The 12009-nt window shown below is 35.7% G+C and overlaps 1 protein-coding gene across 1 annotated transcript; it reads left to right on the top strand.

Annotated features, from left to right (window-relative positions):
• Positions 1-1426: 1426 nt before the first annotated feature.
• On the top strand, positions 1427-1894 carry LOC139857631 (uncharacterized protein At5g48480-like). Its single transcript, XM_071846450.1, has one exon. The coding sequence runs from the start codon at positions 1427-1429 to the stop codon at positions 1892-1894; it is 468 nt and encodes a 155-aa protein (XP_071702551.1).
• Positions 1895-12009: the final 10115 nt, after the last annotated feature.

Below are 12009 nucleotides of genomic sequence, written 5' to 3' on the forward strand. Positions count from 1 at the left end.
AATTTACACCTACGATATGCCGTTTTGAAGGTAATGAAGCATACATTACAACTAAACACTTACTAATAACATTTCATGGCATTCGAAACATCAAAAGCTCGTTTTAAGTCTATCAAACCCTAACTAAAATCCGCAAAAATCAATATTCATGTTTTTGAAGTTTCCTAAATCAACCTACGCATCAAAACGAAGCTAGTGATACTAGTAACACAATTAAAACATGCACTTTAACAATCTAACAACATTAACTCATCCAAAATCAAGGATTAAGCTAACCCATTTCAAATGTTCAAACTAGTTACTCAAAACAACGAATCGAGCAAGTAAATCATATATTCATGCTAGACACGAGCCATAGACACTAACTAACACAATTTCAAGTCAAAAACACGAATTTAAAGAAATCTAGAGTTTTAGAAATGTTACCCAAAATGGATGAAATTGGTACCAAATCGAAGAGGATGATGAGAGGATCACGAATATGTAATTTGTTTTGAAGTTTGCTTCCCGATCCGAATTTAGATGATGAATTATGTTTGTGTCCTTGAGAGAAAAAAAGAAAGAAAGAGAGAGAGATGGAGGGATTGAATGGTGGTGAAATGGGTTGACTAGTTGACCTAGTCAACTAGTTTGCCCATTTGGCAACTCCGGTCCCTCGAGTTTCAAAGCGGGTGCGGGATTTAACCGATCGAATATTTTTAAAACGCTCGAGTAAACGGGTGATGTAAAAATTAAATAGCGGAAATATAATGAACGTTACTCACGGAAACTATTAATTTAAATACGAAAGATTATGTTTTAAAAAAAAAAAAAAAAGACGGTGTTAAAATTAAATTTAACGGAAAAACGCGGGATGTTACAGTGTGTGAGGATCACCTTCCATAATTTTAACAAGAAGAATTACTAGCACCCGAATTTTTCTTCTTTTCTTTATCTATAGTTTCTATTAAAATTCTACAATGATGATGTCATTATTATACTAATTCCTCTGTTAAGAAAAAATTAAAAAGAAAAAGAAAAAAAATCTAAGCCCTTAAGCTGATGTCATTAATCTAATTAATTTTTAATTAATAACAATTAATCTTAATTATTATATACACTTAATTAATAACAATTAAAAGTAAAATGATAATAATGAAAAATAAATCAAAACCATAAAAGAGATATAACTTAAACAAATTCGCCTAATAAATGTATTTAAACACAATTATTCTTTTTCTAAATTTAAAAAATTTTCTCCTGCATATCATTTAATCAAAATGTGAAAACAATTATCACCTACCTTCATTAATAGATTATCATTCTTTCTTTCAAAAATCAAACTGATAGATTAACTATTTCAACTTTTAATAGGTTCTGAAATAGTTATCAACCATACCGCCTACTTTTAATCTCAAACATTTCAACTTCTCTTTCACCATCTCAAATGGCAACCGAATCAACAAACGGAGCAAACGCCGTCACGGCTCAATCAGGTACGTTCACGGCGCTAAAACCGCAGGTGTTCGTTGAACCTTCAAAGGCGAACGACGCCGTTTCGTTCTACAAATCCGCCTTCGGTGGTAAGGAAGTGAACCGTGTGAATCATCCATTGCTTCTCTCTGCTGAAATCAAAAGCGGTTCTGCTTCGATTCTTATTTCTGACATCGTTGATGATTCTACTGCTCCCGTTAAAGCTACTGGTACGGGGCTGGTGTTCCGGCTGGAGGCAGAGAACGTTGAAGCTGCTGTGGAGCAGGCTGTGAAAGCTGGTGTTGTAGCTGAGGGTGAAGGCGAGGTAACAGAAGGTGATGGCGCGTTGTACGGAGGGCGCATTGGTAAGGTAAAAGACCCCTATGGCGTGGTCTGGCTAATCTCTGGTTCTGAGAAAAAGCTTGACGACGTGGAAGCGTAATTATCGTTGGATCAAAACTAATTTATATTGAATTGTTTTTTCTTTGGCCCTTAAAAAAAAAAAAAAAAAATTTACTCCGGTAATGAATTGTTTTGTTTACGTAGTAGCTAAATGGTGGATAAAAGTAGTAATTCTGGTTTATGTAGTAAAACAGATGGATTATGCTATGTGTGGTGGTGCTAACTACAATTTTCGGAATCAAAGTGGCTTAATTGTGGATCAGTTTAACTAATTTTATGGTGCCTTTTTCGTGTTGTTTAAAAAAATTAAAAGGGTCTGAAATAATTACTTTTGTTCAGTACAGTATAAAATACAAGCATGAAGTCCTATTTTACTTTTGGTGATTATGGGAGTTATATACTCTATTTGGTGTTTGTTGCACAATCATGTCATCTTAAATGTTGTGTTAACATATAATATTCGTTTTTTTTACTTTCTAATTCAATTAGGTTAACACAAAATCCATTTTCTCGATCCATTTATAGGCAGAAGAAATGGAGAATAAAGATGTCACGCAGCCCAAGCCGGCCGATCCATTGCCACCACCACCAGGCGATAGCAATCCGTTAGTCACTCTATAATTTGTAATTTTTTTTCCTTTAATAATTAATTTGTTACAAACAAATTTATTTTATTTTTGTGTATTTTCTTTTTTCCCAGGGTTGAGCGTTTACGAATGATGATGTGTATCATTAGTACTTCAAATATGCTTATTTTAATGTTCATGATGGCGGTAAATATAATGCGTAAAGATTACACCAAGCCTTTTTATAAACTATACGTGGTGATCATTGGCGTCACTTGTGCTTTATACAGCTTTGTAGCCTCCGTTGTTGCGCTTAAATTGGAGATACGTGAAGGCCGATGGACGTCGTTTTGCGGTAGAATTGCTAGATACAGCGCTTATGTTGCGATTTCATGTGAGTTTGTAGTTATGGTGGTAGGATTATTCTACTAAGTTGTGGATAATATAATCCGAGTAAAACAATTAGGAGAAACGGAATTTGTGTAGAAAGATTCCACTCTTTGTTATCCATTAGGAATCAAAGTATTGCATCGATTCAAATAATTATGTGGTTAATGTAATCAAGTTAAGTCCTTTAAAAATTTTCCTTATTTTTTTATTTTTATTTTTGAACGGCGAATTTTTTTGGTATCAGTAGATCATTTATTTCAACGACCCTCATCATTTGCACGTATCACACACGTTCGGGCGGAAACCCGAACCTAATCGACGGTACTCGGGAACACATCCATTCGGACAGTATTCCTGGGTAGAGGTCCGTGAACGAATCCGGTAAAACCTCCCTATAGGGTCAATATATACCACCATTATTGGTGTTCAATTGTTTTAAAGAAAATCATGTCATCCCTAAGGATCGAACCCATAACATCCCCCTATCCCATGACACTAAGTATATGGGGGAACCGTTAGGCTATGCCCGCAAGTTCATCCTTATTTTTTTATTTATTTCTAAAGGAAAAAAAATAACAATTAGGAAACACTTCTTGAAGACCTAAAAACAAACTAACACGGGAGGAAAGAACGAGCTCAATTTAAAAAAAAAAACAAATAACCAAACTAGGAGCCCTAACTAACTCAACCAAAAAAAAAAAAAAACTGCAACTAGATCAAAAAAAAAAAAAGGTAAACCGACCCTCTGGCGGCCCCACACCTGAAATGTCTCGTTCTTATTGATTAAAAACGTTCCATATTAATTGATTTCGTTGCGAGGTTTTGACCTCTATATGAGACGTTTTTCAAAGACTGCATTCATTTTAAAACAAACCATAACCTTTATTTCATCAATAAAGGTTTAAAAAGCTTTACGTAGATTATCAAATAATGATAATCTAAAATATCATGTTTACACACGACCATTATATAATGGTTTACAATACAAATATGTTACAACAAAATAAGTTTCTTGAATGCAGTTTTTACACAATATCATACAAGCATGGACTCCAAATCTCGTCCTTATTTAAGTATGCGACAGCGGAAGCTCTTAATAATCACCTGAGAATAAACATGCTTAAAACGTCAACAAAAATGTTGGTGAGTTATAGGTTTAACCTATATATATCAAATCATAATAATAGACCACAAGATTTCATATTTCAATACACATCTCATACATAGAGATAAAAATCATTCATATGGTGAACACCTGGTAACCGACATTAACAAGATGCATATATAAGAATATCCCCATCATTCCGGGACACCCTTTGGATATGATATAAATTTCGAAGTACTAAAGCATCCGGTACTTTGGATGGGGTTTGTTAGGCCCAATAGATCTATCTTTAGGATTCGCGTCAATTAGGGTGTCTGTTCCCTAATTCTTAGATTACCAGACTTAATAAAAAGGGGCATATTCGATTTCGATAATTCAACCATAGAATGTAGTTTCACGTACTTGTGTCTATTTTGTAAATCATTTATAAAACCTGCATGTATTCTCATCCCAAAAATATTAGATTTTAAAAGTGGGACTATAACTCACTTTCACAGATTTTTACTTCGTCGGGAAGTAAGACTTGGCCACTGGTTGATTCACGAACCTATAACAATATATACATATATATCAAAGTATGTTCAAAATATATTTACAACACTTTTAATATATTTTGATGTTTTAAGTTTATTAAGTCAGCTGTCCTCATTAGTAACCTACAACTAGTTGTCCACAGTTAGATGTACAGAAATAAATCAATAAATATTATCTTGAATCAATCCACGACCCAGTGTATATGTATCTCAGTATTGATCACAACTCAAACTATATATATTTTGGAATCAACCTCAACCCTGTATAGCTAACTCCAACATTCACATATAGAGTGTCTATGGTTGTTTCGAAATATATATAGATGTGTCGACATGATAGGTCGAAACATTGTATACGTGTCTATGGTATCTCAAGATTACATAATATACAATACAAGTTGATTAAGTTATGGTTGGAATAGATTTGTTACCAATTTTCACGTAGTTAAAATGAGAAAAATTATCCAATCTTGTTTTACCCATAACTTCTTCATTTTAAATCCGTTTTGAGTGAATCAAATTGCTATGGTTTCATATTGAACTCTATTTTATGAATCTAAACAGAAAAAGTATAGGTTTATAGTCGGAAAAATAAGTTACAAGTCGTTTTTGTAAAGGTAGTCATTTCAGTCGAAAGAACGACGTCTAGATGACCATTTTAGAAAACATACTTCCACTTTGAGTTTAACCATAATTTTTGGATATAGTTTCATGTTCATAATAAAAATCATTTTCTCAGAATAAAAACTTTTAAATCAAAGTTTATCATAGTTTTTAATTAACTAACCCAAAACAGCCCGCGGTGTTACTACGTCGGCGTAAATCCGGTTTTACGGTGTTTTTCGTGTTTCCAGGTTTTAAATCATTAAGTTAGCATATCATATAGATATAGAACATGTGTTTAGTTGATTTTAAAAGTCAAGTTAGAAGGATTAACTTTTGTTTGCGAACAAGTTTAGAATTAACTAAACTATGTTCTAGTGATTACAAGTTTAAACCTTCGAATAAGATAGCTTTATATGTATGAATCGAATGATGTTATGAACATCATTACTACCTTAAGTTCCTTGGATAAACCTACTGGAAAAGAGAAAAATGGATCTAGCTTCAACGGATCCTTGGATGGCTCGAAGTTCTTGAAGCAGAATCATGACACGAAAACAAGTTCAAGTAAGATCATCACTTGAAATAAGATTGTTATAGTTATAGAAATTGAACCAAAGTTTGAATATGATTATTACCTTGTATTAGAATGATAACCTACTGTAAGAAACAAAGATTTCTTGAGGTTGGATGATCACCTTACAAGATTGGAAGTGAGCTAGCAAACTTGAAAGTATTCTTGATTTTATGTAACTAGAACTTGTAGAATATATGAAGAACACTTAGAACTTGAAGATAGAACTTGAGAGAGATCAATTAGATGAAGAAAATTGAAGAATGAAAGTGTTTGTAGGTGTTTTTGGTCGTTGGTGTATGGATTAGATATAAAGGATATGTAATTTTGTTTTCATGTAAATAAGTCATGAATGATTACTCATATTTTTGTAATTTTATGAGATATTTCATGCTAGTTGCCAAATGATGGTTCCCACATGTGTTAGGTGACTCACATGGGCTGCTAAGAGCTGATCATTGGAGTGTATATACCAATAGTACATACATCTAAAAGCTGTGTATTGTACGAGTACGAATACGGGTGCATACGAGTAGAATTGTTGATGAAACTGAACGAGGATGTAATTGTAAGCATTTTTGTTAAGTAGAAGTATTTTGATAAGTGTATTGAAGTCTTTCAAAAGTGTATAAATACATATTAAAACACTACATGTATATACATTTTAACTGAGTCGTTAAGTCATCGTTAGTCGTTACATGTAAGTGTTGTTTTGAAACCTTTAGGTTAACGATCTTGTTAAATGTTGTTAACCCAATGTTTATAATATCAAATGAGATTTTAAATTATTATATTATCATGATATTATCATGTATGAATATCTCTTAATATGATATATATATATACATTAAATGTCTTTACAACGATAATCGTTACATATATGTCTCGTTTAAAAATTATTAAGTTAGTAGTCTTGTTTTTACATATGTAGTTCATTGTTAATATACTTAATAATATGTTTACTTATCATAGTATCATGTTAACTATATATATATATATATATATATATATCCATATATATGTCATCATATAGTTTTTACAAGTTTTAACGTTCGTGAATCACCGGTCAACTTGGGTGGTCAATTGTCTATATGAAACATATTTCAATTAATCAAGTCTTAACAAGTTTGATTGCTTAACATGTTGGAAACATTTAATCATGTAAATATCAATCTCAATTAATATATATAAACATGGAAAAGTTCGGGTCACTACAGTACCTACCCGTTAAATAAATTTCGTCCCGAAATTTTAAGCTGTTGAAGGTGTTGACGAATCTTCTGGAAATAGATGCGGGTATTTCTTCTTCATCTGATCTTCACGCTCCCAGGTGAACTCGGGTCCTCTACGAGCATTCCATCGAACCTTAACAATTGGTATCTTGTTTTGCTTAAGTCTTTTAACCTCACGATCCATTATTTTGACGGGTTCTTCGATGAATTGAAGTTTTTCGTTGATTTGGATTTCATCTAACGGAATAGTGAGATCTTCTTTAGCAAAACATTTATTCAAATTAGAGACGTGGAAAGTGTTATGTACAACCGTGAGTTGTTGAGGTAACTCAAGTCGGTAAGCTACTGGTCCGACACGATCAATAATCTTGAATGGTCCAATATACCTTGGATTTAATTTTCCTCATTTACCAAATCGAACAACGCCTTTCCAAGGTGCAACTTTAAGCATGACCATCTCTCCAATTTCAAATTCTATATCTTTTCTTTTAATGTCAGCGTAGCTCTTTTGTCGACTTTGGGCGATTTTCAACCGTTGTTGAATTTGGATGATCTTCTCGGTAGTTTCTTGTATAATCTCCGGACCCGTAATCTGTCTATCCCCCACTTCACTCCAACAAATCGGAGACCTGCACTTTCTACCATAAAGTGCTTCAAACGGTGCCATCTCAATGCTTGAATGGTAGCTGTTGTTGTAGGAAAATTCTGCTAACGGTAGATGTCGATCCCAACTGTTTCCGAAATCAATAACACATGCTCGTAGCATGTCTTCAAGCGTTTGTATCGTCCTTTCGCTCTGCCCATCAGTTTGTAGATGATAGGCAGTGCTCATGTCTAGACGAGTTCCTAATGCTTGCTGTAATGTCTGCCAGAATCTTGAAATAAATCTGCCATCCCTATCAGAGATAATAGAGATTGGTATTCCATGTCTGGAGACGACTTCCTTCAAATACAGTCGTGCTAACTTCTCCATCTTGTCATCTTCTCTTATTGGCAGGAAGTGTGCTGATTTGGTGAGACGATCAACTATTACCCAAATAGTATCAAAACCACTTGCAGTCCTTGGCAATTTAGTGATGAAATCCATGGTAATGTTTTCCCATTTCCATTCCGGGATTTCGGGTTGTTGAAGTAGACCTGATGGTTTCTGATGCTCAGCTTTGACCTTAGAACACGTCAAACATTCTCCTACGTATTTAGCAACATCGGCTTTCATACCCGACCACCAAAAATGTTTCTTGAGATCCTTGTACATCTTCCCCGTTCCAGGATGTATTGAGTATCTGGTTTTATGAGCTTCTCTAAGTACCATTTCTCTCATATCTCCAAATTTTGGTACCCAAATCCTTTCAGCCCTATACCGGGTTCCGTCATCCTGAATACTAAGATGCTTCTCCGATCCTTTGGGTATTTCATCCTTTAAATTTCCCTTTTTTAAAACTCCTTGTTGCGCCTCCTTTATTTGAGTAGTAAGGTTATTATGAATCATTATATTCATAGATTTTACTCGAATGGGTTCTCTGTCCTTCCTGCTCAAGGCATCGGCTACCACATTTGCCTTCCCCGGGTGGTAACAAATCTCAAAGTCGTAATCATTCAATAATTCAATCCACCTACGCTGCCTCATATTCAGTTGTTTCTGATTAAATATGTGTTGAAGACTTTTATGGTCGGTATATATAATACTTTTGACCCCATATAAGTAGTGCCTCCAAGTCTTTAATGCAAAAACAACCGCGCCTAATTCCAAATCATGCATCGTATAATTTTGTTCGTGAATCTTCAATTGTCTAGACGCATAAGCAATCACCTTCGTTCGTTGCATTAATACACAACCGAGACCTTGCTTTGATGCGTCACAATAAATCACAAAATCATCATTCCCTTCAGGCAATGACAATATAGGTGCCGTAGTTAGCTTTTTCTTCAATAACTGAAACGCTTTCTCTTATTCATCATTCCATTCAAATTTCTTCCCTTTATGCGTTAATGCAGTCAAGGGTTTTGCTATTCTGGAAAAGTCTTGGATGAACCTTCTGTAGTAACCAGCTAGTCCCAAAAACTGGCGTATGTGTTTCGGAGTTTTCGGGGTTTCCCACTTTTCAACAGTTTCTATCTTTGCCGGATCCACCTTAATACCTTCTTTGTTCACTATGTGACCGGGGAATTGAACTTCTTCCAACCAAAATGCACACTTTGAAAACTTAGCGTACAATTCTTCCTTCCTCAATACTTCTAACACCTTTCTCAAATGTTCACCGTGTTCTTGGTCATTCTTTGAGTAAATAAGTATGTCATCAATGAAAACAATGACAAACTTGTCAAGGTATGGTCCACACACTCGGTTCATAAGGTCCATGAACACAGCTGGTGCATTAGTTAAACCAAACGGCATGACCATAAACTCGTAATGACCGTAACGTGTTCTGAAAGCAGTCTTTGGAATATCATCTTCTTTCACCCGCATTTGATGATACCCGGAATGTAAGTCAATCTTTGAATAAACAGACGAGCCTTGTAGTTGATCAAATAAGTCGTCGATTCTCGGTAGTGGGTAGCGGTTCTTGATGGTAAGTTTGTTCAACTCTCGGTAGTCGATACACAACCTGAATGTACCATCTTTCTTCTTGAAAAACAAAACAGGAGCTCCCCACGGTGATGTGCTTGGTCGAATGAAACCACGCTCTAAAAGTTCTTGTAATTGGCTTTGCAGTTCTTTCATCTCGCTGGGTGCGAGTCTGTAAGGAGCACGAGCTATTGGTGCAGCTCCTGGTACAAGATCTATTTGAAATTCAACGGATCGATGTGGGGGTAATCCCGGTAATTCTTTCGGAAATACATCGGGAAATTCTTTTGCAATGGGAACATCATTGATGCTCTTTTCTTCAGTTTGTACTTTCTCGACGTGTGCTAGAACAGCATAGCAACCTTTTCTTATTAGTTTTTGTGCCTTCAAATTACTAATAAGATGTAGCTTCGTGTTGCCCTTTTCTCCGTACACCATTAAGGGTTTTCCTTTTTCTCGTATAATGCGAATTGCATTTTTGTAACAAACGATCTCTGCTTTCACTTCTTTCAACCAGTCCATACCGATTATCACATCAAAACTCCCTAACTCTACTGGTATCAAATCAATCTTAAATGTTTCGGTAACCAGTTTAATTTCTCGATTCCGACATATATTATCTGCTGAAATTAATTTACCATTTGCTAATTCGAGTAAAAATTTACTATCCAAAGGCGTCAATGGACAACTTAATTTAGCACAAAAATCTCTACTCATATAGCTTCTATCCGCACCCGGATCAAATAAAACGTAAGCAGATTTATTGTCAATAAGAAACGTACCCGTAACAAGCTCCGGGTCTTCCTGTGCCTCTGCCGCATTAATATTGAAAACTCTTCCGCGGCCTTATCCATTCGTGTTCTCCTGGTTCGGGCAATTTCTAATAATGTGGCCCGGTTTTCCACATTTATAACAAACTACATTGGTATAACTTGCTCCGACACTACTTGCTCCGCCATTACTCGTTCCGACACCATTTGTTCCTTTCGTTCTATTAACCCCTGGTCCGTAGACCTCACACTTCGCCGCGCTATGACCATTTCTTTTACACTTGTTGCAAAATTTGGTGCAGAACCTCGAGTGATACTTTTCACACCTTTGGCATAGCTGCTTCTGATTGTTGTTGTTGTTGCGGTTATTATTGTTGTTGGGATGATTGTTGTAGTTGCTGTTGTTGTTGTTGTTGTTGTTGTTGTTGTTGTTGGGCCGTTTGTTGTAGTTGCGATTGATGTTGCGATTGTTGGGATAATTGTTGCGATTATTGTTGTAATTTCTGTTGTTGTTGTATTGGTGATTCTTATCACCGTTTTCCTCCCACTTTCTTTTGACTTGCTTCACATTGGCCTCTTCAGCAGTCTGTTCTTTAATTCTTTCTTCAATCTGGTTCACTAGTTTGTGAGCCATTCTACATGCCTGTTGTATGGAGGCGGGCTCGTGTGAACTTATATCTTCTTGGATTCTTTCCGGTAATCCTTTCACCAACGCGTCGATCTTCTCTTCCTCATCTTCGAATGCTCCCGGACACAATAGGCACAATTCTGTGAATCGTCTTTCGTACGTGGTAATATCAAATCCTTGGGTTCGTAACCCTCTAAGTTCTGTCTTGAGCTTATTGACCTCGGTTCTGGGACGGTACTTCTCGTTCATCAAGTGCTTGAATGCTGACCACGGTAGTGCGTACGCATCGTGTAAGACCCAAATATTTATATTACGTACTTATGTACTTATAACATTCGGGTTTTGGTTGCGTTGGCTATTTGTATTAGTTAAAAGGCAAAAGAAGCTGGAACTGGCCTGTTGCGCGCCGCGCGGTTCTGGTGCGCGCCGCGCAAAATGGCGCTGACAGAACTCCCTTGTTTTTATTTAATTAAATGAGGGGTAAAAGGGTAAAATCACATGGGGCCGGATTTGTGTGCCATATTAGCTACTTTGGATCAGTTTTGGATCATTTTTCATGTCCATTCATCCCTTCCAAATATCTAGAGAGAGAGAGAGAGATATTTAGAGAGAGATTGGAGGTTTTGGTGAAGAAGAAGCTCGAATCGTTCAAAGTCTCGGGTTTTAAAGTTGTTCCTTTCGTTCTCGGCTACACGGTGATAGTATTGGTAAGCTCAAACTCCGAATTTCAATTATTTAATTTGATATTCAAGTTAGGGTTTTGAGTTAATTAGTTGTAAAACCCTTTTATGTGATGAAATGGGTTTAGTGAAGCTAGTAATCGGGTTTGTTGTTAATTGTTGGTGGATTTTGGGTTGGTGAACAAATTGGCCATGTTTAGAACTTGAAATTTAGTTTAATCACTTTAGTTAGCGATTATGGAAGTATTGGAACCCATTGGAGGTTGTTTGGTTGACTAACTTTGACTTTGGGTCAAATTAGGGTTTGGTGGTGACTATGACCCGATTGGCGATTTAATGAGGTTTATAAACTTAAAATGGATTAAGTTGAAGTATAGAACCGAGTTAAATGTGTTTTGGTGTCAAAACTTGTAAAGGATGAGATTTTGACCTTTATGGGTCAAAATTAGGGTTTAAGTGTCAAAATGGGTATGACACGTGTTTGGCACTTGTGTTCGGGTTTAATTGG

Source organism: Rutidosis leptorrhynchoides, chromosome 1, assembly GCF_046630445.1.
Source record: "Rutidosis leptorrhynchoides isolate AG116_Rl617_1_P2 chromosome 1, CSIRO_AGI_Rlap_v1, whole genome shotgun sequence".
Classification (NCBI taxonomy): Eukaryota; Viridiplantae; Streptophyta; class Magnoliopsida; order Asterales; family Asteraceae; genus Rutidosis; species Rutidosis leptorrhynchoides.

Coding starts and splice junctions, on each gene's coding strand:
- LOC139857631 (XM_071846450.1), top strand. CDS start 1,427: ATGGCAACCGAATCAACAAACGGAGCAAACGCCGTCACGGCTCAATCA.